This window comes from Coffea arabica, chromosome 10e (assembly GCF_036785885.1).
Source record: "Coffea arabica cultivar ET-39 chromosome 10e, Coffea Arabica ET-39 HiFi, whole genome shotgun sequence".
NCBI classification, from domain to species: Eukaryota; Viridiplantae; Streptophyta; class Magnoliopsida; order Gentianales; family Rubiaceae; genus Coffea; species Coffea arabica.
The window spans coordinates 42,493,773-42,521,301 of NC_092328.1; the positions used below are offsets into that span (position 1 = coordinate 42,493,773).

Consider the following 27,529-nt stretch of genomic DNA (forward strand, 5'->3'; position numbering starts at 1 on the left):
AGCAATATCTTTTTATCTTTGCTTTACAGTATAAAAATAGGCAAACAACCGTTCATAAGATTTTGTAAAAAATTTTCAGAAATAATGGATGATCAGAAAATCAATGCAATATCATTCATGACAAAAAACAAAGCAAAAGCAAAACATACTTAAAAGGCAGAGGGGACTGACCTGGAAAATTAAGCCGGCCGCAAGAAGGTTGATTTCTGCTGGAGTCTCTGCACATTATATCTTCCACTACTGCTCACAAAAGAAACAAAATCAATACATTTACAAAATCAATAGAGAACCCAAAACAAATAAGAAACTGAGAGAGAGGGTGAGGGAATTAACTCGATAAGTTAATTAAGTCGATCAGTAAAAGGAGAATTTGTAGGAGTAATTGTAGGATGAGTTAAGATAGTGGGATAGTGGGAATATTGATTGGTGATAAGGTGATAGTGGGATAGTGGGAATATTGATTGGTGATAAGGTGGGTTATAACCCACTACTTTTTATGTATTAAAATAAATACAAAAATATGAGTTAAGATAGTGGGATAGTGGGAGTGAGATAGTGGGAATATTGATTGGTGATAAGGTGGGTTATAACCCACTACTTTTTTTTGTATTAAAATAAATACAAAAATCTAGAAAAAAATATGACAAGTTTAGAAGGCATTAAGATGGTTTCTGCTAAAAATCCCTTCATGAATACATATAGATATAGATATGAAAAAAAAGATTAAAAAAAATTATAAAAAACAACATTATTATCCCACTCTCCTATCGGTTCGATCCTTAGCCCCATTTTCCCTGCCCCTTTGGAGCCGCTTTATGTGTTTTTGTCATGTGTCCCTATTTTTCATCTATTTTTTCATACTTTTTTGCTGCTTGTGTAAAATTGCTCTCCTTATTAGTTCTACTTATATACTTTACTATTGAGGGGAACAAAGAAAGGAAAGAAACTTTTTAATGGGGATTGAATCAATAGTGTATGCTTTGAGACCAAATTAATAACTTAATTTGGAAGACTTTTTAATGGGGATTGAATCAACGGTGTATGCTTTTTAATGGGGATTAAATCGACAAGAAAAAAACTGAAGCAAACCCATTATATGTAGATGCTGGGAATGAGTAGTATGGGAAAATACTTTCATGAAAAATTATTTTGATCTCTTATCATTTTAAATGGCTGAAGTGCATCGATACCAAAGGAAAATTAAAGAGTTATTGTTTTTAGTTTCTCAGAATCATGGTCCCATTGAAAAAACATATCTTTCAATGCAGTACCTTGCAATTATTGCTTCAGTAATTATGAGATTTACTTGATAAATTGGGACACATGGCAAAAACACGTAAAGAAGGCTCTACAGGGGCCGGGGAAAATGAAGTCGAGGATTGGAACCGCTCTCCCATATTCTTTCCCTTCGCACCGCTTTCCCTATCCCACAACCCCCTCTCCTCTCTACTCTCCGTACTCTTTATTACTCTCTTACTCATGTTTTTAGTCCAACTTTCTCATATCCTTACAACCCTTTCCCATCCCCCAAATCCTACTTTCTCTTCTTTTTTTTTTTTTTTGTCAACACAGGGGTGTCCGGGTCAAGACCCGAAGGCGGCCCGACTAATCCCCTGCGCCTGAAGTACCCCGCCCCCCAAGAGCACCCAGGCGGTATGTGAGGCCAGACTCGAACCTGTGCCACCCCGAAGATTACCCCCGAGGCTCACCAGCCGAGCTGACCCCGAGGGGCCTACTTTCTCTTCACTCTACTTTCTCTTCACTCTACCCGCTCTTACCCATTCAAATTTGAGGCCTACTTGCCTTCTATCCTACTATTATTTTCATCTATTTATAGCTATAAATGGTAACCTGTTTACTTGACTCGCCTATCAACAAATGGGTGTGTGTGTAATTTAATTGGATTCAAATTAGTGACCCAATTAAATCCATTAATTAGTGGATATTAAATTGATAGATGACCTAATTAAATTAAGATAAAGACGTGGATTTAGACTCAATCATTAGTGGGTTAATCTAAATCACTCCAATAATTATATTCTAATTTTTACAAAGACATATTTATCATATTTCATCTTCTTTAATTTCTATTTTTTAAAATTTTATCCTACTTCCTCCCTTCCTTTCATAATAGTCTAATAAATTTACTGAATGTTAATTGATTATTTGCATTAATACCTAAATTATTTTTAGATTCTTATGGAGTGACAAAATTTGAAATTTACTATGATCACCATTTTAGGTTCTTCCGTGCAATTTTTTATGTTTTTTCTCTTTCTTTAGTTAAACATTGATTTATTAGCTTGATATGTTGTTATTTTTTTTATTATAATGATATACTATTTTGTTGCTAAACAAAATGTGAAAGAAAAGGTAAACAAAATTTAGTAGTGGACCATGAGTGTGTAATTGGATAACTCAAACCCATTTAAAACTAGATGCATAGATGACTTGTCCATTTTGAACCATTATCTAAGTAGATATATACAGAGGTTAACTCAATTATAACTTTCCCAAATGTACATGAATAATCTATTTTGATAGCTTTCCACTAAGATCTACTCTCCTCAATTCTAGAGTCCTATCTTTCAACTCCTTTCACTATTTAGGATTCATTACCTTACTTTTTAAGTGTTTTTGGGCATGTAAAAAGCTAGAATTATGTCTCCACTCTTTTTGCACTATCAAGGGATTTGTTGCCTCATTTTTAAAGTATTTTTGGTCAAATAAAAAGCTAAAATTGCAATCATCGAGAAAAAGTAAAAAGTTTTTGGGTGTGAGTTTGGTAAAATACTACATTTTCATCAAAATTTCACAAATATATCACAAAAAACAACCATCTAAATACACCTTTATTGATTTAGAATTCATACATAAAATTTCTTTTACATGCACTTTTTGATGTACATGTGCTAGATGAAAAATCATCTAAATGCTTGCATGATATTAATATTGAGTTTATTCTAAATGCAAATAAATTATCATAACTATTATTTACATACTCCAAATATAATGTTAAAGTATAAATTTCAACGTTAAAAATTTAAAACTTTGACAAAACAAACCTACTAATTAAAGTCAAACACAAAAATATAAAACTTAGGAAAAAAAAACCTATTAAAGTGCCTTAAGTTCACTGAATATAAAAAAAATTAAGATAAGTTTTAACCCACAAGAAAATTGATTTATTGATATTAATGTAAATCATTAAAAATAGGAGTAATCCAATATATATTATTAGAACACTTTGATAAATAATTATTGTACCCAGAAGGGAAATGATAAAAAATATAATTGGATGAATAACTAAAAAATAGGACTAATCACATTATCCATTCAAATATCCCAGACCATAAATGCCATTCTTGTGTCGGGGTTGTCAAATATGCCCTTGTCATATAAAGGCACCACAGGAAAACAGACAATATACATCTTCAGAATCCTACCTGTCATCTTCCAAGATACGCGAACAAAAGAAGATACTTTTCAATTCCATCCGCCACAAAAGTCTTAACTTGCTTGGTAAAAAAATTCCATCCGCCAAGGTACGAGAACAACGTCGTTTCACGCCGGCGAAAGCATGTGGAGAATGCAAGCGCCACGTGTGAAACGCATGGAGCCCCAGTAATGGCCACGTGCCAAGCGGTGGAAGGCCTGGTGAGATCGCGCGAAACACCAACCTCTTATCAACAAAATCTTGAAAATCTCTAAAATTGAAAAAGTAAAAATAAAATAAAACTAAAAAAAATATGAACCAATAATATTTTTCTCTGTTTTTTTCTTTCTTCTTCTTCTTGCCTTCTAATATCATCTTCCAACGTCTCTGTCACCTTTGAATTATCAACCCGCCACCGCCATGGCCGCCATTGCTACTGCTACAGCTCTTTCGCTTCCCATTCCTCTAAGTCGATCTTCCAAGTTTAACTCCAAAAGGGTATGTGTCTTTTCTTTCTTTAGCTAATTTTTTTTTACGATTTTTTTTCGTACAGTGTCCAGTCATAGAGCAATGTTTTCGGGAAAAATTTAGAATGGAAGTTTATATTTTATTTTTTTGTTTTTTCTTCCAGATACTATATTGTAAAGAAAGTGGCAAATTTTCCTCTTAATAGATATTCGGTAGCTGCCTCGTTGAAATTTATGGCTTTGATCAGGGTGTTGAATAGATGGTTGAAGGATATAGGAGAGGATGATCAATTTAGTAGGCAATCCTTTTTATAGGAACCATTTGAGAGATTTTATTGGAGATTCTAAGGTCTGTAGTTAAAGATCACAAGGTTTGGTGAAGCAAGACTGGAGTTGTTAATGGTTAGTACAGTTTTGTAAGCCTTGGTTTAGTTAATGATGGTAGAACTTAATTGAGAGTCTGAGAGATTTCACCTGGACTGCACTTTTTGGCTAATATAACTTGATCTTGAAGAATATGTTTGTTAATCAAGTGGATTAATTTGGTTTTATAGTTCTAAAATGAATTCAGTTGAGTGGCTCAAGATAAAACCTTTTTGGGATATCAGTAGCAGAAGCAAAATGGATACAATAAAAATTGGTTGATTCATGATGACCAAGCCTGTAATGCAGTTTAGGAGGGTGTCATTTTTTATAACTCTAAGTAGATATAACTTTTTTGGAATTGATCCACCTGCCTAGCTATCGGGTCATTAATCGTTTAGTAAGCCCTAAAGAATGTGTACAAACATTGCATGAATTCTTGGGGCCTGGTCAATCTTTCTTCAGATACTGTTTACGGTCGGCGCTTAGAAGCTCTTTCATTGTAACAAATATATATTAGTCGGGATCTGTGTTCATTAAAAGATGAGTTGAATGAGTTATTTGGAAGAGCTATTAGTCTATTAATTTTAGCCAGAATGCGTGATGAGGGATTCTCTTCTTGCCTGCTTTCTGCTTTGTCTCTTTTCGTTGCTAAAAGGGTGGAGAATATCTTCTGAGTTGCATCTTGAGTTAAAGATGCATTCTCAATCTGCAGTTGGGAATTTTGTTCCTTGGAGTTTAATGTTCAGACTAGTGTGTTGTGTTGTATGCAGGGGTCACTTCCTGCTTCTGTTAGTTTAGTCCTTGCTTGACTTCTAAATGTGGCTGGTCTGTTGAATTTTCAGTCTGTGAGAGGAGGCTTTAGAGTCTTTGCAGTCTTTGGAGAAGAAGGCGCATTAGTGGACAAGAAAAGCCCATGGTATCCGCTCTTTGATGTAGAGGATCCAAGGTCTAAAATTCCCCAGTGCAAAGGGAAATTTCTGGACGTGAATCAGGCTTTAGAAGTTGCTAGATATGATATACAATACTGCGATTGGCGGGCTCGGCAAGACGTTCTCACTATCATGCTCCTGCATGAAAAGGTTTGTGTCTGGATAATTTTCACCTGCTATTAGAGTGTTGCACTATCACATTACTAATGAGTAGCTTAGTACTTTGTAAGGCTTTTTAACAAGGTGACACTTATGAGTTAATTTCCAAGGTTCATGTCAGTTTCTTTCTGATGGACAAACAATATGAGAACACTTTATTTTTGTTTACAAAATTGTTGTATTGGCATTTTGAAAATTTTATGTGCAGGTCGTAGAAGTATTAAACCCTCTTGCCCGGGACTTCAAATCAATTGGAACCATGAAGAAGGAGCTTGCAGAGTTGCAAGAAGAGCTTGCGCAAGCTCACAGACAGGTATAGCACTAACTGGTTTTCAATGTATATGTATGTCAGACTTTCAGTATTATCACCTCTATCTTTTGTTATTGCTCCTTATGGGGCAACCATACATCTATTTGCACACAAAGTATGCATGCATGTAGAAATCACCATAGTCTGTTCTCGGAAATCGAGCTTCAGATATGCAGGAATATCCATGCCCTGAATTTAAGAAAGTAAAATAGGCTCATCCTCCATCATCATGGTTACTTATTGGCAACTTTGTGGGGGTAATATTGCATAGCAACTCAAATGGCCCATTTACATGTAACAGGTGCATATATCAGAAGCAAGGGTTGCAACTGCTCTTGATAAACTGGCTTACATGGAGACATTGGTCAATGACAAGCTGCTTCAAGACACAACCAGATCAGAAGCCAGTCGTGTAGATTCTTCTCCCAGCACTTCTCAACCATCTCTTGAAACTGTAAAAAGTAAGCTACCAAGGAGCAGCTTGAATGTTTCTGGACCAGTCCAACCTTATAATCCCTGTTTGAAGAACTTTTGGTACCCCGTGGTTTTCTCTGCAGACCTGAAGGATGACACCATGGTTAGTCAAAATTTTCAACTATTTGTAGGATGTGAATGGTGCTGCTCCATTTTCACCACCATTATTCATTTCACTACTTCAGTTGAATAGGATGTAATCCTCACAGTAATAATTAATTGCAATATTGTTATATTTACTAACTTCTAATAACTGATTTGGTTTCCATTATCAGCATGGAATGTACAAGTTTCAATGAAAGTGTCATTGACATAAAAAACATACTTTTCTGACTATGTGTTGACTTACTTTTTGGTGAGCCTCTTCTACTTTTCTGTTTCAGGTTCCTATTGATTGCTTTGAGGAACCTTGGGTAATCTTTCGTGGGCAAGATGGGAAACCTGGATGTGTCCAAAACACCTGTGCTCACAGAGCCTGCCCACTTCACCTGGGTTCAGTCAATGAGGGTCGCATACAGTGTCCCTATCATGGTGAGCTCAAAATAATTCTAGTGGATGACTTGTGCATTCCAGCACAAAATTCCAAAATAAGAATAGAACTAGCTTTTTGTACTTACTGACTATTTAAATTTCAAATTGATTGACTCAAGGGTGGGAATACTCTACTAATGGGAAATGTGAAAAAATGCCATCTACAAGATTGGTTAATGTAAAGATCAGGGCATTGCCATGCTTTGAACACGAGGGGATGATATGGATATGGCCAGGCAATGATCCTCCAACAGCCACCCTTCCTTCTTTACAGCCTCCTTCAGGATTCCAAATACATGCTGAGGTTTGTCTTTGATTCAGTGAGAGCTTTCTCACTTGTAGCAAGCGTAATCTTCATAGATGGCACAGCTTCACCCTTATTTATTTTGCAGATTGTTATGGAACTTCCAGTAGAACATGGACTACTCTTGGACAACCTTTTGGATCTTGCACATGCTCCTTTCACTCATACATCCACTTTTGCCAAGGGATGGAGTGTACCCAGGTTCATAGTATTAGATTCTTTGGTTTTCGGCTTCTACATTCTAGTTCACATTATTAGGCTCAAGAGCAATTATTTAAGCACTTTTTGATGATCACTGCTTGAACATGGTGTCCACTGAGATTTGCTTTCCATGTTTTTAAACCAGTCCTACCATAACAGACAAAATACACTGGATTCAGGATGTAGTTGCCTTTGATGTTAAGCTAAGAACATGCATGATCTTTATTCTTTTGAGCGATGCTGGTGCCAAAAGAACTGAGTGAACAAAGAAATGTCAATTCTCAACTTACACACAATACAACCAGTTGTGTTGATTGTAGTTTGAATGCAATATGATAAAGAAAAAAGAAACAACAATTTTAGAATTCTCTTCATCAATCTTACCTGTTTAAACACGTGACCATAGTATGATTTCAGATGTACCTATGCTGTTTCCTGATTAATGTTTTTTGGCAGCTTGGTTAAATTTTTGACACCTGCATCTGGCCTTCAAGGATATTGGGATCCATACCCAATAGATATGGAATTTCGACCACCCTGTATGGTGTTGTCAACCATCGGAATCTCGGAGCCTGGCAAATTAGAGGGACGGAGCACTGATCAATGCACTACTCACCTTCATCAACTTCATGTTTGCTTACCTGCATCTAGGCAAAAGACAAGATTATTATACAGAATGTCACTAGATTTTGCTCCTGTGCTAAAACATATCCCTTTCATGCAATATTTATGGAGGCATTTTGCAGAAAAGGTAAATGCTTGTGTTATATTGACCTTGAGAGGTATAACTTAGATAAATTACATAACATAATATTCGTTACTGGGGGTTGCATGGATACAATTTTTAAGGACTCAGTGTTGATTTTGCTTGAACTGACCAACTTCGCAAATCTTGAAATGATGCCGGCAGAAAATTCCATGACCTGCAGTTTGGTGCTTCTTCCAAAATTTCATGCACAATGATCTTTCCTGTATTTTATTTTATAATTCTCAAACCTATCGGAGCATTCTTAGAGAGCTCAACTTCCTATCCAAGCATTCTTAGAGAGCTCAACTTACAATTAGAAAATTGGAAAATATGCTCAGTTTGCTTTTGCACTTTCTGCATTGACCAAATATTGCATTCACTCTGTTTCTCCCTCGATCTTTCTTTTCCTGTTCTTTCCCCTCTAACGACTCTTTTCCCCAATTTCTTACTATCATTCTCTTTCCTGCAGGTTTTGAACGAAGATCTACGACTAGTAGTTGGCCAACAAGATAGAATGATTAATGGAGCAAATGTTTGGAATTTGCCAGTTTCATATGATAAGTTAGGAGTGAGATACAGAATGTGGAGGGATGCAGTGGACCGGGGAGTGAAACAATTACCCTTCAGCAAATCAGTATAGCATCAGGTTCAAGGTTGTTCAACTTGGGTTTTTCATAATAAATCATCAAATCATGCCAGAACTGCAGACGATTGTGCCATCCCTTTAACTGGTATCAGTTTCTACCTGCTCTACCACAGGAAAGCTGCAGTCTCAGCCGGGAACTGTAATATACTCATTCGAGGCAGAAAGAAAATGGTTTTCGAATAACACGCTTGTAAAGGAACTGTGCGCTTATCTTTTTTTGATTGCTTAGTGTACAGTTAATCAGGCTCCAACCCTCCCTATTGTATCCTCTGAGTGGAACACTTCCCTTTTCCCACTTTTGCCCAATTGCCTTCCCCAGATTCTTTTATTTGTGATTTAGCCTCATGGGAACCATGCAGGTTCTTTCACTCCTGAAGTCTTGTTTCAGCCTGGGAAATGAAACCACTCCTGTACCATACCAAAACATGTTTTCTTTGAACGAAATCAATATTCATTAATAGCTTGATGCCTTGATCTGATTTCTCATGACTTTTCCTCCTTTTAGCTGGACTAAAACAATCTTTCATTCTTAACAGTTTTGCAGTTGAAAATATATGTGGATTGAACATGGCAACAACAAACATTTATTATCAGCAAAATCAGAAGCATATTTCATGGCTTGAACTTTTTTCATTTGAATCTCCAAATATACTTATTGATTCGAGTTCAATTCATACATCAAAATTTGGATAGGAGATTATTTGAAAAAAATTATTTAGAGTAATAATTTAATACTTTTTATGATGTGATGTACGTAAAATAAAAAAGTATTTAAAAATTGATTATGATGCAAGTTGAATAATATTTAAAATTTTCTTTCTTGTAAAATATGCTAATGTTTGAAATTTTCTTTTTGTAAATTATGCTAACCAAACGGAGGCACGTGCTGCTAAATGTTATATTTTTGGATTAAAAAATTGATCAATTGGTGAAACAAAGTAAAACAAACTTTTGTCAAGATGAACTCAACTCAAATGTCGAGCCCATTTTGTATTTTATTCATATTCAGATCAATAATTTGCTACTAATTGATAAATTAAATTTAAACGAGTTTTTTTTATCAAATCAAGTTCGATTGATGCGTCCAACATTTTAATTCATTTTCATCTTTTTTATAAATTATTTACCCCATCGAATCTAATAATTATTAATTTGATTTAAAAACCATTGGTTCAGTAAAGAAGATTGAAAGATTGAGCCCTGAATTAAGAACCAACTATTTTTACATAAGCTACAACAAAATTTCCCTACCTACACAAAATCAAACCCTAAAAACAAAAAATATATATATACAATAAAAAAACAAAAAGTTGGAAAAAATTACAGAATCCTGAAAATGAAATTCAGATATCACAGGGCGGACCCACAGAAGGGGCAAAATCGGAAGTCAGCGTCAACCTCTCGAGAACAATAGTGACATTTCAACACATCGGTAACCGAAGGCAGCCGCGTCTCCTCCACCGACGGAGGAGGTGGCGGAGGGGAGATTGACTGAGGGAAGAAGAGCTTGCAATCGTCGCAGTACATGACAGGCTCTTTCCCCGGCCATCGCTTGATGGGTATGAAGAAAAGATTCAAAACCTTTTCGTACTCCACGAGATCGGAGCGTGAACCGCAGCCTATACACCTCCCTACTCCGCTCTTCAGCACTTGTCTTACCTGCTGATTCACGCCTCCAATAAAGAAGAAGAACATTTTTGGTTCTGATTTTTTTTCCCTTAAACTATTGGATATGGATTTGAGTTGGGAAACGGGATTGGGAAGTTTAAATATGGAAAGACGAAATTTCTGGAGCTTCAGAAGCTTATTCTAGGAGTTTCAGAAAGCTTACTTGGTTACCACTCTAACGTAGTCTAGGCTGGTCTAGTCCGAAAAAGTACCAGAAGAGGGAAAAAAAATTTGATATACATTTTTCTTGTTTCATGTTTGGTAAGCTAGGCCCCGATTGGCAAACAAGTTTTCGGAGTGTTTGTCTAAAACTTTACTTCAATTTACTGTAAAAATTATAAGAAAATTTTTTGAAATGGGTAAATTTTTGAATATTTTGAAGTGTATAGTTTAAAAATTTTGAAATTTTTTTTATGATTATTGTAATTAAAATTGTTAAAAAACTTATAACAGACAAATTTAGTCAAAAACTTATTTGCCAAACAAAATTTGTCTTGGTTGGGTAAGTTGGTTATCAAAAGGAATTTAAAATCTGAGGTAAAATCTTGCATCGTGCATTTGAAAAAAATTTAAAGAGTGTGTCCAAACACCTATTTAATCTGGATGGATCTCTAATACAAAATTTAAATAGCGCGTCCAAACACTTCTTTGATCTAGATGAGTCTCTAAAATGATGCAGCTCAATAATGAGTTACATGTCCGGATATAGAAATGAAGCCCCAAAGCATGAAACGCTGGCGTTTTGATACAATTATGTATCCTATATATAAAGATTGAGTAAGGAGTTTGGAGTTAACATTGGGGTTAATATTATCTCACTTTATGTACTTCCTATAAAAATTACTTTTATTTTAACTATTTATAACTATCCATTACTACTTTTACTTTTAAGTATATGTTTTAAATATAACTACCCCTAAACATTATAACTATCAATATAAAATTTGCTTTGAAAATATTTAAAAGATTAAAGTTTGCTTTAGTAATAAAAATTTTATTTAAAATATATAACTATAAATATTATGTATTTTTTGATTGCACACACGGATCTGGGGCTGGAACAGTTGTCAGAGCAACCGTTTCGAAAGGTGTAACATTATTTGTACACGGTATAATATCATCTGTACAAGGTGTAATAATAGAACAACAGTGAGTAACACTAGAACTATATTTTTGTGGATCCCACACAGCGTGAAAATCGAGTTACAGTGAGTGATCTGAGCCGCACAAATTTTTTTAGCTTAATCATGACCGTGAACCTTCCAGAACGGTTGTCTCGGCCCCTCCTCCTGCACACATATAGGGTGTGCATTGAGCACTAGTCCAGATAGACCAGTAGAATGAGCTGTATAAGTGGGACGGTGTCGTTTTGATGGGTGAATTAATAGAATCTCAGTTACAATTAGTCGGTTATTCATCCTATATGTAAGCATGTCATTGGCTGGAAGGGAATTTAACGAATAACAAGAATCGTTCTCTCTTTCCTCATCTCTTTTTCCCTCTTTTCTTTCTTTCTCTTCTCCTTCTTCCATGGTCCTACCAATTCTGCATCTCCCAATCTGGAGTAATTCTTTCTTCAATCTAAAAATATAATCTGGAGTAATTTTTTTTTTGTCGACATAATAGATTTTATGTTACAACTACTTTTACTTTAAGTATCTGTTGGCAAAACATTTTCATAAAAACTTGGATATTAGAATGTAGATCAAGAGACTTCCAAGTAGAACTTTAAATCTTTTCTTGGTGGCCAATTAGTCTTGCTACTCTAGGAGTAATTGGTTTTATAGTTGTGATGATTGATATCTTCCAAACTATATAGTGGTTTGTTGTGCTGTCAAAAGACAAAAAAAAAAAGAAAAGAAAAGAAAAGAAAGAACTCTTGCATGTGTGGAATCACTGGTCAAATCTAAGAACCATTGTACTTTGCTTTTGGTTCAATAGACTTATGGTTCTCGTGATCATTATGCGGTATAGATGTTGCTGATAGAGTAAAAAGAAATTTATGTTGTTTGCGGGGTTTCGTAAGGGGGAAAAAAATCCATATGCATTAATTTTTTTTTTTTTTCTAAATTGTCACTTTGAAGTTTCTGTGTCTTGATAAAAATTCCATGGGTTGAATGCTGAACATGAATAAAATCATGTCAATTATGCATGACATAGCCAATAAATATTTTGACTGAGCTGGCTTCAACAATCAATTATGTATGCCATAGCCAAGTTTTTGTTTCGATTGTGATTTTTTGGAATTTTTTTTTATGTTTTCTGTGAATATTCTTTTTATATCTTATCACGTTTTTACTTTACATGCATCATATTTTAAAAAATCGCTACAATAATTTTTTCTCGAAAACTCTTCAAAAAATACAATCCAATCAGGAGTTTTTTTAAATTTTCAAAAAAATGAAATTTAGTGTGAATTAGATGCTGGACTCTGCTCAATTGCCCCATTAGTAAATTCCGGCAATAAAACAGTTGCTCCAAGAGCCACTAAGTATATTGCGAAACTACGCTGCAATACCATTGTTAATTGAAGTGCTTGCATATTAACCTGTGCATTATCCATAATACAACTTGTTATGCCAATAAGCAAAATTTAGATCATTAATCTCATATTAGGCTCTATTAAGAACTGCTTCATTTACATAAAACTTGAGTTTCTGCAATTCACAACGTATTACACACACAATCTCACAGCTGGTGTTAGATTTCCTAGCCCCCAGAGCTATGGATGACTCAAAATTAGACAGCACAGTATACTATACTCATATGACTAAACTTGGTAATGCATAACCATATCTATCATACACAGATGGTGATGGCACCTGATAAAAGGGAAACTACTGTTGTTTTTTATGCTGGTTTCCATGCTGTAAGCACTTCCTGAAACATCTCTACCATTAATTCTCTATCTGCCTGCCTGAAGAAGATACTTATCTCATCTTTGATGTCGTAAATTTTGCCAAAATCAAACAGGTACATTAAACACCCTTTCTTCAACTTGTTGAGTTGGTAAAGCCAAGCCTCTTGCAACCTCTCGAGAACGTTACCGGTATTGATATCTTCTAAGAGACTTTCCTCGCAAGCATCTTTTAGGTCAGCAATGTCATACTTGTTTGCCGCGCCAAGCAATGCCAACCTGTGCTTCCAAAAATCCTCTTGTTTTATGGTCCCATACAAGTAGCTAAGAAGGGCTGTGCAAGATTCTGTAGACATGTCTTCTATGTCAATTGTAGAGGACTCTTTCTCCCTCAGATTATGAAGGAACATACTATGGAAAACAGGAGAACTTGCAGAAAGAATTGCCTTATGAGAACGAACAGTTCCATCAGCAGTGTTGATGATGACATCAGCATGGATACCCTCAAAAAGCATGCGAGAAAGGCATCGGAGGGTGCTTTGGGTTGCCAAAGACTGCATGACACCATCACTAGGCCATATAGGATTGGCTTCTCCACCCTAAGATTTAAATAGAGTGTTAAAGAAAAAAGCAAATTCTGATGCAAAGAATACTGTACGATTGAAAGCCACTTAAGAAAGATTAAGTTAAAAAATGGATTTGAAAGATCCTTTTCAGCACTTGCACTACTTGTATGAACTCTAAAATACAGTGCAAGATTAAATAGTTTATGAAAAACACCGGTAAGTAAGGTGTTTCCAGCAGAATTTTTTCATGTTTTAACACAAACTTTTTGCCCTTCCTGATACCATCACATTGCCTACAATAACTCACATTTAAGGGGTATATTTTCAGGTCCAGAAACTCAACATCAATGACGAACCGACCCTGAAACGTAGTATCAATAGGCCAGACAAAATCATCACTTGTCCGAAGCAGTCGCTCATGAACTGGCATGTAACAACCAAGTTAGTTGAAATTCATACAATTTAAAAAGGCAGACAAATTGTCATCAAACTGTATTCAGTTTTTCAACTCAAACAACAGCATTTTAGAATGCAGATGCTTTGGGAAGAGAGTTGTCAGATAAAACAAAAAAGTTAATAAAAAAAAGAAGCAACAGACTACGAATGGCAACCAAGTGGGGGGCCTTTCCCCTGCCCCCTGCACCGTTGCCCAAACATCCCCCCGCCCCCTGTCACCCGCACCCCCCACTTAGCTTCCCCCATGGGTGCCCACGAGAGCTAATAGAATAAATGTATAATTAGTAAAAAGAGTAATTAGTAATTTAATATAAATGTATTAGTATAACTAATCAGTAATTTGTATTAGCATAAATGCCTAATTATTAGTATACTTAATAATATTAATAATATTACATATACATAATCTGATACTTATAACTAATAATATAATTATTATAACTAATAATATTAAATATATTACATATATATTTACAATATATATTTATTTTTTTAGGCGGGTGACGGGGCGGGAGTATACTCCCCCGTCCCCTGCCCCGTCAATCCCCGGTAGGCCAGGTGCCTGCCATCCTTACAACAAACAACTGGCAGATCCATGGCGCCCCTAATTACTCAAAATATAAAGTATTTTGCTTCAAATGGATCTTAATCTGTCATTGAGAAAAGGTGGCTTTGTAGCAGATCAACAGTCCAAACAAGAGGTGATACGAGCAACTCTACAGTCCAAAAGGGATGATGAGAATTTTCCTTTTAAGGGGGGATCAGAAACAAAGCATCTGTTTCGTTGTTAAACAAATCATTGGGCCAATAAATCACTCAAGTGATAAAAAAAACTGCAGAGCCCAGCATTTGAACCTTGGTATGAGCAAAACCTTATTGCTATCTTCATATAGTTTAAATTTGGAGGAAATAAATCCTTCAGCATGATGCTTGGATCAGCAATACTATAGGGCATAACACCATCTCAAAAAAATTGAAATTATGGTTATGTTTATACTTCTAAGCTTTTATCTTCTTATTTCATTAATCCTCTAAGGAACTTCCAAGTCAAAATAACATGGAAAAAAAATTCTGTCTCTGTCGGTTGAACAGCTTTATCATTCTTTATAATTTTCCAATGCATTGCTCAATTCTTATAATGCTTTCATGATATCAAATTGTTATAGTTCTTTCTACAACTACGAATATTAGTCAAGAGTAACTGGTACAAGATAAAAACTTCAGTGACTGAAACATCGACGATTTGGAAACATTTTAAGGCTAAAGAAGCTACATTCCCGCAAGGGACATATGCATCCAAGTTTATCTTGCATCTAATAATTCATCTTTGCATCAATATGTGCAGCTACAGTGTAACCCAAGCCATGTGTTACGGTGATGCACCACATGTTCTCAAGGACAATGAAATGTATAATGAGCCATTGGACTCAATAAACCAAAAAGAACACAAGGGTAAGTGAGCCCAAACTCAATAGGAACTCAAACATGTCAATGGACACTAAAAGACAAAGTGGACATGTTTACTGGGGGAAGAAGAATGGCAATACAGAAGTCAAGATTCATCTTCTTTAAGGCACAACACAAACATAACTATGTAGAAGTTACAATGAAAGCATGCAGCAACATATGCCCAGTGGGTTTGCTCACACGCATACACATGGGGGAGAGAGAGAGAGAGAAACTCTAGCTTCAAGCTGAAATAGTCTAAAAAAGAAAAGGAAATGAAAGAAAAGAACTTTTCAAATTCGGCCATTTCATTTGTCCGGGGAAAAAAAGGACCACGAAATCAGAGTATAGTGTAAATCAATATTAATTGTAGCAAAACAACTTTCTGAATGTTAATTATAACATTGACCACAGGTAATATGATGATTTTGACATAGAATGTTTACCTAATTATTAGGAAATCTCCATAGATGGGACAGTGCAAATTGTGTTTCCACGTCAACTAAAAACACATATAATGAAACTTTTCCTAGATTGATTTATGAAAAAGCACATTTCACCAACTACTAATAAACCAAGTATAAAGGTAGATGTAAGTTGTCAATACTTGAATGGTTATGCCTCAAACTAGAGCATCCAATTGAACAGCTCTAAATTCATCTAACAGAATACAACATTCCTAAGTTGTGATTAAATTTGATTGCAATCATCCTTTTAGCAGATCAAATTCTTTCCCCACTTACGCAAATTGTTCAAACTCTAACCACAAATAAACGCTTGATCTGTAATATTTTTCGCATATAAAACTCAAATCCCCTGATTTCAGCCCACAAGAGTATCTTCCCCCTTTCAACCATGGTCACGTAAACACCTTAATACCTTATAACCTCACCTTTTAGCAATGTCTCAGATCACCCTTGACAAGTATATTGATTAACCAAAGAGAGAAGTTGGTTTTTTGCAAGCTTACTTGAGACTTAACTACCAAATTTCACCTCACAATTTTAAGACAATATACAGTTGCCATTGATACCCAACCATCGAAGATTCTTCCCTCAAGCTCTCTATAATTCAACACGAAATTACTCGATTGACATCTCTAGAATGCCCAAAATTCAAGTGAAAGCGGAAAAGGCAAACAAATTAAATAAGGGAAACAAGCATAAAAACATAAATACAGTGGTACTGAAAACGTACTTGGAGAAATATATGGCTTGCGATTTGTGCCTGTAGTCGTGACCCGTAAAACAAATCGGGCTTCCGGAGGCTGCTCCTTAGACACCCGAGACAGCTCCGGGAATAAACGAAAATACATGTAACGACTCTTCTCAATGGATAAAATCCTACGATCAGCTCAAAATTAGTCACAAGCTCACAGAAAGTAAATATAAACAAATAATTCAGAAGCCAAAAGTTCGGAATTTCTGATTTTTGGGCCGAAAAGAGGCGGTTATATGAGTAGAAATTACCAGTTCCAGATACCCATTTTAAAAGGGTCTGAGCGTTTGTAGGTGGAGGGTCCGAAAGTGTCGATTCTCCATTGAGCAAGCCTGGAGATGGTCTCTACTTTGGAGTCCATGAGAGCTGTCTAATCAGCTTAAGACTTCTGAGTGAAGTTAAAGAAACAGAAACAGAAAGTCACTACTTATAAAGAGGGGAGGGGAAATGGCAATTGAGTAGTTTCCACTTTTCAGTCTGACTCATTTCAGGTTTTCCGCAATATTGGAGTGGAGTACACTACAAAGTGGAAGTAAAAGCAGGGTGCCAATCGAGTCCAAATCGGATTGGCGGTTCGAGTTGAAATCCGAGTATAACAAAAACCTGTTGACTCGAACCTGATCCATCAATTCGAAATAGGTCAGGATATCTGAGTCGAACCCGAAAATTTCGAGTTGGCGGGTTGGTGGGTCGATCTGAAATGACCCGATACTTAATTTTAATTTATTAATTTATCACTGTAATTTCTAATAAAACCAATTTCACAAGACTAATTACATAATCAAATAATAAAATTTTAAATAAATAATCCCAAACCAAATTTAAAATAAATTAAAACATCGTAAAAGTGTTTTATCCCAAACCAAATTTAAAATAAATTAAAACAGTATAAAAGTAAAAAATAATATAATACATTATTTGTCCAAATATAATAATTTCAACTTCACACAAGTTAAATAAATTCATTTAGGATTAAGTGACTAATGCCTTTGGAAAAAAAGAATAACTTAGTTTAATTAGATAAAATAATTTTTATGTTTATCGGATCACCCACGGGTTGACCCGAATTCGACCCGTTTCCTTTTCGGGTTCATCGGGTTCGACCAGATTCTGACCCGAACCCGCGAAACCTTAATCCAAACCCATTAATTACGTGTTAGGTTCATGTGTGTTTTCAGGTCTTGTCGAAAATTGTCATCCTAAATAAAAGACAACACTGAAATATCTAAACTAATTGTTTAAGGGTCAACAATTTTTTTTATAGCAACTATATATTAACATAGTTTTATAAATTTATTCATATAAACATGAAAATGCAATAAAATTTCAACTACACTTTTAGTTTTATAACTTTGAAATATATTCGTACTATTTATATCCAAAATTTTGCTGAATTCAAACTTGATATTGAATTTTCAACCATCCTTTTTGCCAAAAAAAATCATATAATATACAACTTTTAATATTCTGTATTATACCCGTTCCATTGTACTATTGCCTTTTGTCTGAATAGTCTAAAGATGAGCTAGGAAATTGGAAAAAATTTACAACAAGATACTAGATATTACTTTTTTTTTCTTTTTTTTTTTCAAGATATCTTACTCTAAGTAACCTAATCAATGACGAAATTAAATTGATTGACTTTTACAAGTAATTTGACAATATGAGAGGAACTAAAATTCAAAAACAATTTTACAACCAAATATATATACAATAAATAGAGCAAACGATGAACTACACTAACAAATAGAGGGAGTAGCGAAATAGAACGCAAACACAATTTGATCTATAGCGGTTCAGCAGCCTACCCCCAATGTTTACTGCTAAAGATCTCGCAAGTTTGGTGTTTCTCCGCTAAGGATCCCTTCCAATGGTGAGGTAACAACATGCAAAATAAGGATCGCCTTCTCTAATGGTACTAGCTATAAATTCAAGAAAAGCCTCACAATACTCAATAAATTGTTTGAGTATTACGAATGAAACAACAATCTTTGAATTGTAGATGATACAAGTGATGATTCATATATACCCTCAATGGTATACATACAAATATGAAGCCCTGAGTAATTCAATGAATGAGATTATGACTTGATGAAACTCAAATTCAAAGTTGCTAGATCTAAATCCAAGAAAGCCTCACAATACTCACAAATTATTTTGAGTTTTACAAAAGAAAAAAAACAATTTTCGAAGTGTAGATGATAAAATGATAGCTCTTATACACCCTCAATAGTGTAAATACAAACTTTGAAACCCCAAGTTACTCAATGAATGAGATTATGACTTGATGACACTCAAATAGTGAGAATTCTGAAGGCTTTTTATGTTTAAAATTGATAGCTCATTTAATATTTTCATATGAGAGATTTTAGAGCATTTATAGAGGAGAAAAATAAGTAGGGATGGCAATTGGGATGGGTGCCGGCAGGATATTTTTTAATGATATTATTATCTCAATAAATTAAAAAAAATTTAGTGATATTATTATCTCAATAAGTAGTGCTAAAAAAAAAAGTCGGTTGCCCTTACGGGTCAAACCCGTCAGACCAATCAACCAAAGAGCCAAGTAGGTTACTGATTTGCTGGCCAGGTTGATATCGAAAACATATTTTACAACAACTGTGATATCCTATTTTAAATGCTAAGAAATAAGTTGTATCTATACACATATATAAGAAGCAATTGGAGTTTACTCTTTGGCGCAGTTTTCGCCTTGCACTTTCATCTGCTTTGTTGGTGAGAAAAAATTGAAAATCTAGGGATAAGTTTCATTTGTTTTGTTATGCGCAGGGAAGCATCATTTGTTTCTCTGCTCTAGGAAATTCACGTGGACATACGGTGGTATCATGCCATAACCCACTAATACTTGTTTGACAGCATTACAGCAATGCAGCAATGGTTTAATGTCATAAACCATTAACATTCTTCTTCATAAGCCATTAACATTCTTCTTTTACCGGATTACAGCCACATGGTTGGATTTTGTGCAATCAAAGGTTCATCTGCTTTGTTGGTGAGAAAAAATTTAAAATGGAGGCACATGTCTATTAGCATACAGAGGGAAGCATCATTTGTTCCTTTGTTCTAGAAAATTCATCATCTCATATGGATAGGCGGTGGTTTCGTGTCATAAGCCATTAATATTCTTCCTTTACCGGCTTATAGACCATGCTCTTTGTACATCTGATATCTTTAAAATTGCATTTGTGTCGCCGCATTGTTTTTGTGCGTTCCAAGTGGAGTTTTATTTTTGTGCCGTCTGGCTTTTCTTTGTGTGAAAGAAGATAACCCATTGAAATCCTTATTTGACCGGCCTACAGCAATACAGCAATAACAGTATCTAATGACTCTATTGTCCTTCGAGAGCTATAGTTCTTCGAGGTTCTTCTGAAACACTATAAACGTTATTTGTGGTTTCTTTGTTCTCCATCTTGCATGTTCTTTTCGTCATCTTCCATTTTCTTCTTTGTAGCTTTTAAACAATTTGCAACTCTTAAACAATATGCTCTTTCTTTCTTTTGTCGACTTCTAGCTTCGTTTGCTGAGCTTCTTCTTTCTTGCTTCTTATATCTGCAACTTCATTAGCTGCTTGTTATCGGTGCAAGTTTCCTCACCAGTTACAGGTTCGGTTTTATGTGCATGTTTATTTTTGTTATTCTGCTGTTTATTGAATGTCTTATTGGTTTTGAATTGCTACATGTTGCACTTTTGTTTATTGGCTATTTGATTCTTGTTGTCCAATAAAATGAGCTTCTCCAAGTTTGTTGTTGATTCTGCTGATTCAATAACTACAAAAAAGAACCAACGTAATAAAAAACTAAGAGAACAATACGCTGCACTCTCTCCTCAAGAAAAGGAAATTCGCTTGGCCAAACAAAGAGAGGCATATCAGAGAAGAAAATTAAATAAATTTTTAGCACTTCCTGCTCATGAACAATTAAAACGAGCTGAAAAATTAATTATTGGGGAGACTTTTCGCATTCACTGTGACCAAACAAAAGTTGAAGAGGAACAGGATCGTCTGGCAAAAAAAAAAGGAAATCCGTCGACAGAAGTAGAGAGAGGCTTATCATAGGAAAAAGTTGCACTTATCTTTTGGTGCTCATACATCAGAACATACTGAAGAAATTGTCCATGCTGCTCCTGCTACTGCGTTAACTACTACTATGATTACCAATTGCCTGTCGAGTGAAGATCCAGAAAATCTTAAAAAAAATCCCTTGACGCCCGAGCATCGTGCGGGGACCGCACGTAGTTTATATATATATGAATGTAAAAATCATATGCAATAACAATTCCAATAATAAGTTTCTTCAACAAAAAGTTAAAATTTTTAATTATGTATAAGAGCATGAAAGTTCAAGTCATTATTGACTTAATTTTTTTGGATTGAAAATTAAAAAGAACTACATAAGTGGTCTACATTTACCCACTGTAAGATTTAGAACCCAAACTATCAAAACAAATCTCTTAGGGTTTGTTTGATAACATAAAAAAGTGCTAAATCTGAATTTTTTCAGACATTCAGATGTTTTGAATGTTTGATAAATGAAAATATATTTGCTGAACTTGTTAAACAGTGCTGAACCTGTGTGTATTTTTTTCAGCACAAGAATCCTAACTGAATGCTTAATTCTGATAAGAATCAATAAAATTACTTCAACTACCTTATCTTATCTACCAAATCTACCCTTATTTGTTAATTATGTTCAAAGTTCTTATCTAATTAAACAACATAATATTTTCTATCTAACGATTTTTAGTTTCTCTTTTCTTCCTTTTTAATGACTTTCACATCTTCTCTATACTCCTTATATAATATATTTCATCTTTTATATTAATTTGATTTAAAAATAAATATTGTCATTTTTATACCTAATAATTTTAAACTAATTAAATCATAGATTCTATTTCTTTTTTGAATGAAAGGATATAAGGGCAAAATTGTCAAATTAAACTTATTAAGCATTCAGCTATAAATATTTATCAAATAATATAAATAGGTTTAGCATTAAAATTCAGACATTCATATATTTTTTTCAGTGCTTAAAATTCAGCAAATTAATTATTTCAGTATTCAGATTTCAGAATTCAGACTTCAGAATTCAGATTCAGTTTTATCAAACGGAACCTTAGTTATGATATATAGATGCAAATCAAATATCCTATTAGTTCAACTATTTACAAACAATTGCGATCCTTGTAGAATTCGGCCCTAATACTAACAAATGTTATTCTGATAGCAAGATTGTACAATCCAGATTCCAACTATATAGGCATAATAACAATATAATGTATTCAAATAACTGTAAATAGAATTAAACCTATCTCATTAACCAACTATATAACACTAAAGCACTAACAAGTTGAAAGAAATATATGCTACCTATATGTCAAATATCAAGAAATATATGCTACCTCTTTGTTAAATATCAGTCTATCTAAGAATAATACGGGTGTGTTTAGAATTGGACATTGGACTAGGACTGTCAATGGGGTCGGATCAGCCCATACTCGGTTCGTTTGGCCCTAAACAAAGTCCGATGAACCCAACCTTTCAGTGAGTCAGTATGAGTCTGTATCTAAAAATTAGGCCTGAATTAAATATGAGCGAAACTCGAGCCCCATTAGACTCAAATCGATATAGGCACGCCCCTTTAATTGCCTATATATATAATGATATATATAATATTTATATTTTGATATTATATATAATTATATATCTAAATATATTATTACTAAATACTAAATATATACAAATTACAAAACACAAAAAGACATCTGAAAACTCTTTTATTAGTTTTCTTGAGAGTCAGTATTGGTAATGCATAACTGAAACTCTTACTTTTCTTATTGACTGAATAAATTTTTGTGTTGGCATAATATTGGTTGATTTATTTTGAGTGTAGAAACACAAATCATCGAGTATGTTTGGATTTAAGTCACAAGGTTATGAAGAAGTTCTAACCTTTGAAGATGTATTGACTTATAACCGCATGTTTATTACTGTTTTTCATGTACTTTGAACGAATTACATATAAATATTGTTGAAAAATTCTTGGTTTATGTACTTTTTAAGAACTATTACTTATTTGTGTTTAGTTTTAATGTTGTAGTCATGTAAATATTAAATTAGTTTTACAACTCAATAGTTATAGTAATTATATTAAGAAAATTGAAGAGCAATAAGTGAGTTGGATTAAACCTGAATAAGGCTCAAAATCCGAATATTTTGTGAGTTGAATATGATCTTCACATTTATTAACCCGAAACTCATGGCCCGAAATCCAAAAATATTACAAATTAAATGAGTTGAACCTGAACTTATGAAAGCCCGACTCATATGACCTGATTGACAGGCCTACGCTGGACTCGAATTCCACCGTCTGCTTAACATATTGGTTAATGATGTAGGAACTGTATCAGTAAATCTTTATGGTCCAACTATCCGGTGCCAAACCAATAACAACATACATAAAATTGTGAATGTCACAGTATGTAAGGATATATTCTTTTCATAAACTCTTAATTCCAAATATTAAAGTACAAAAGATCTTAGTTGTTTAGTTGATGAAAGAAAACCAAAATTACTTTTTTCTTTTTTTCTTTTGTCAAGATTAAGTAAACTAAGCGGGGAATGTTGTCTCATAATGACCTCTCAAAGATCGACTGATTGTCAATATGAAATTGCTCTCAATGTGTAGATGACTTTTTCCCTAAACAAAACCCTCGATTTAAATAGCATTTCTCCCATAACTTTTCTCTCATCCAAAAACTTAGCCCTTTTTTAATGGCATAGTACTAATTCACCAGAGATTTTACCCATCTTCTGATCAACCCCCATTTAAGGATCAAACCCTTTGAATTAACACTAACCCAACTTATTTTGTCTCTTTCCCCGTTCTACTTGAGAAAGGAAGCGTAGGGAAAGAGTGGCTATGTTCTAGATACCATTAGGCGTGACAAATTGATGTAAAACCAACTGCATAATTGCAAATCACACATTCTTTGTAATTATTTTAACTACAAATCTTGCCTTAACATTCTCGTGCCAAAAATGAATTTAGTCGGCATGATGTTGATAAAATTCACTATTTTGTACTAAAAACACTTGTCAACTTTTGGAAAAAAGGAAAGACTTGATAAACATAAAAAAATTAATTAAGTTAAAATTTTGAGTTAATTATATTTACCTCCCCTGAGATTTGACCAAACTACCAAACAGGCCCTAAGGTTTGGTGAAATAACAAAGACCTCCTTTCAGTAACTTTCATCAAATAGTTTGTACCGAACTAGCGTAAAGACTAGATGCCCACAACTGGATTAGTATATTTTTAAGTTCCAAAGGAAAGAATTTGGAAATACATAAACACCATATTTTAGTTTTAAAAAATCTATTTTCCTCTTTCTTTCTTTTTTTTTTTTTAAAAAATATTTTCATCTCCTTCTTCATAAATTCCTAAAAGCTTTTTAAAGCTGCTGCCATGTCTATGGAAGCAACACTTGCAGCCTAGCCTTCCCTGCCATTCTCCGTCAACCGCTACCACCTCCGGCAATTGCCAAATATGCACGATTGATTTATTTTTCCAAGTACATAATGATTTCAGCCTCAGATTTGGCCAAAAAAAAGGGTAGAATAAAGAAAAGTCCAATGTGATTAAGTGAATATATAGAAAAACCCATGTGGTAAATTAAATTTATAAAAATCATTTAAATTAATGAGTTTGTGATAAACGCGTTGTATGGCAAATGCTTGACTTGAAAAAATAATTTTTTAAATCAAAATTTTAGCTAATATATCTATTAGACCCCTTAGAGATCATAAAAAAAAAATCAAAAACCATCGTAAACTCCCAAATACAACTCACCGTATTTTTATACACAAATAAATAAATAAAAATTTTCAAATACAACTCATGTTATTTCTATACATAAAATAAATAAATAAAAATTCTCGAGTACAACTCATCTCATTTCTATATACAAAATATATAAATAAAATACCACCATCCCTACCTCTTGCCGCCTCCATACTCCACCTTCCATCACCACCCTTTTCCCTCTCCTTCTTCCCTATCTCCATTTCCCCTCCCTCCCCTTCATCCCACTCCCTCTCATCTCCTCACAGCTACTTCACCATATACTCTCTTTTCAATTACCATAGTCAGTTGTGGAAGAGAGGAAAGGGGTGAGGAGAAGGAGTCGTGATTAGATCACCCCTTCCCCGCATCCCTTCCCCTCCCTCCTGTGATAGATCTAGTCACAGAAAGGATGTGAGGAAGTACAGAAAAGGGGTTGCAAAGAGAAGGAAGGTAGGTGTAGAGCAGGGAAACGAGAAGAAAGAGGGAAGGGGAAGGGAGAGTAGGAAGAAGGAAAGGAATGAGGTTTAGATGGAGGGGAGGGTGATGGTAGATGGTGAAAAATAATGGTGGCGTCAATAGGTAACCATAGGAGGCTTTTTTATAGATTGATTTAACCACAGAAAGTTTTTCCGTAGGTTTGTTTAATTAGAATGGTTGTTACGGTCTTTTTTACTTATATATATTAGGGTAATTGTATGATTTCATCTGCCTCCGTTAATTTTGACGATTTTCATTGCTATTTCAAATTAGTTCAAATCACGAGTAGAGTTGAAAGATGAACCAAACTATTTGCTATTCAAATAGAACTTGACTTAGTAAGAGCTCATCGGAACTTGGTTTGCCAAGTAATCAAGTCAAGATTGGACAGTGTTGGATAATATTCAAACTCGATAAAAAAATTTGTTCAAATTCAGTTAGGCAAATAAACAAGTCAAATTTGAATAAAATTTCAAATTCGTTAAAATAATCAAAAAAGTTTGAACATTAGAGTGTTTGGTTTGATTAAATTCATTTACACCTCTTCCCACGAAAGATCGGAATGTATGATTTGAAACTATAAGAAACTTTTTTGTAGGTTAATTTAACTACAAGGGACTTTTTTGTATTTTGCCAAAAAAAAAGATTATAAATCTATCAAACAACCGAAAACTAGTGGGCCTTTCCTCCTTCACCACTCACTCAATTGGAGATCAAAATCCACTATACTTTACTGGAATAATCCTCATGAAAAATACAACAGAAACCAAGCACAATACATTCCTTGAGTATGATATGGGATTGAAAATTTTCAATTGGAACCAATCAAAGTATCAGACCGATAACTCCGTATAAAATTTTCAATTTTGGAGATGCTTTTCAAAAACTTTATTGTAGTAATATATGTAAAATGCTTTTGACTATAGATGATTTGTTTGAATTAGGTGCTTTTGGAGATGTTATTTGGGGTGTTTTTAAATTTAAATTTTTATTGAGATATTTTTTAAAAATTTGTTATTTTTACCATAATCACTAACCACCATCGGTCACAATCACCATCTCCTCCCTCCTTCCTCTTCTCCTCTTCTCCCATCCCATCTCTCGCAATCCCCTTTGTGCCGCAACTAGACTAGGGGGAAAGGAGGGGAGAGGGTAGTAGAGAAGGGAAGGGAGAAGAGGAAGGAGGGGGAGGGAGGAGAAAAATGTGGATGGCAACAGGAAGGGTTTGGGGCGGGGAACTGTCCCCCACCCCCTACCCTATTGTCAAAAGACTCCCCAAGGCCATCTCCCTTCCTATTCCCTCCGCCCGTGCTCTGCTTCTGCAATGGGTACCCGTGGGTGAGCATTTCTTTTTCTTTTTCTTTTTTTTTTTTCGTATTGAAGAGGAAGATTTCAATTTTAAGCAAACCTACGTTTGCAATATATATAAATTAGTAGTCCAACAAAACCTTATATTCAAATTGTTTCTCCTCAAAAGTGAGATTTATTTATTGGTGGACAAGCAAGCATTAGACAAGTGTGCTAATAGATTGCAAAGAAAAGGTTAACAAAATAGTTTTAAATTCTTCCAACTGACACAATTTCATCAAACTGAGAGTGAGTGGCGGCTGAAAAAGAAGAAGGTATGTGGCAAAGAAAGAAACGAACTAGAGAAAGAAATGTAGAAGAAGGTTAGGTTGAATGTTAATAGACTTGTTTGTTTCTCTAATATTTGATATTTTATGTCTAGGATATAAATAAAACTAAAACCATTTAAACTAACATACATATAATCTTATTAAGATTGTAAATATAGAGAATTCATCAAAGTTTTATCTAATTATTAATTAAGACTAGTTTATAATAATTATATAATTATATATATATTCATTTATATTTATTAATTGAAATGGTGGAATGAAGGTAGGGAGGATTCATTTAAAGCGACAGGAGAAAAATCTTCCTCGCCCCTACCCCTGTCCCTTCCCCTCCTCCCCCCCCCCCCCCCAAAAACCTCTGCCCCCATTACTTCTTCTGTGGGGTGGAGAGAGGAAGTAGGAGAGGGGAGAGGCGACAGTGGAGGTAGAGGAGGGAGGAGGGAGGAGGGGAAAGGTGGTAGTGAGTGGTGGGTGAAAAAGATGGTAAGATTTGTTATTTTTTTAATTTTTTTATAAGTTGTATTTGAAATTATTTTTGGAGTTTATTACTGAAAATGCACAGACAAAATAGTTTGTGGAAAAACTCCTAATCCAAACAGAGCAATCTTGCAAAATTGGTCACAACAAAAGTTCCCACTAGGCATTGCCATATGCTCAACCAATGGGCCAAAAACCTTCCGACAGAGAAGTTTATTTAGCCTCAGCATCTTCTCAACATTTGCCTTCTTTTAAATACTAGAAGAATGAATGAGAAGAAGTCACACATACTTC

At 34.5% G+C, this 27,529-nt stretch overlaps 3 protein-coding genes across 3 annotated transcripts; 1 reads left to right on the forward strand and 2 right to left on the reverse strand.

Moving 5' to 3' along the window:
- Positions 1–3,714: 3,714 nt before the first annotated feature.
- On the forward strand, positions 3,715–9,050 carry LOC113712263 (chlorophyllide a oxygenase, chloroplastic-like). Its single transcript, XM_027235594.2, has 9 exons — positions 3,715–3,934; positions 5,112–5,348; positions 5,566–5,670; positions 5,969–6,244; positions 6,525–6,672; positions 6,792–6,976; positions 7,065–7,177; positions 7,634–7,928; positions 8,395–9,050. The coding sequence occupies exons 1-9, from the start codon at positions 3,857–3,859 to the stop codon at positions 8,563–8,565; spliced, it is 1,608 nt and encodes a 535-aa protein (XP_027091395.1). The 5' UTR covers positions 3,715–3,856; the 3' UTR covers positions 8,566–9,050.
- A 692-nt stretch (positions 9,051–9,742) lies between these two features.
- On the reverse strand, positions 9,743–10,449 carry LOC113713081 (uncharacterized). Its single transcript, XM_027236799.2, has one exon. The coding sequence runs from the start codon at positions 10,264–10,266 to the stop codon at positions 9,922–9,924; it is 345 nt and encodes a 114-aa protein (XP_027092600.1). The 5' UTR covers positions 10,267–10,449; the 3' UTR covers positions 9,743–9,921.
- A 2,382-nt stretch (positions 10,450–12,831) lies between these two features.
- LOC113711063 (BTB/POZ domain-containing protein At1g21780-like) lies at positions 12,832–17,263 on the reverse strand. The gene is made up of 4 exons (XM_027234204.2): positions 17,034–17,263; positions 16,762–16,907; positions 13,970–14,085; positions 12,832–13,695 (listed from the first exon to the last, which is right to left on the reverse strand). Exons 1-4 carry the CDS (start codon positions 17,141–17,143, stop codon positions 13,090–13,092), a joined length of 978 nt encoding a protein of 325 aa, XP_027090005.1. The 5' UTR covers positions 17,144–17,263; the 3' UTR covers positions 12,832–13,089.
- Positions 17,264–27,529: the final 10,266 nt, after the last annotated feature.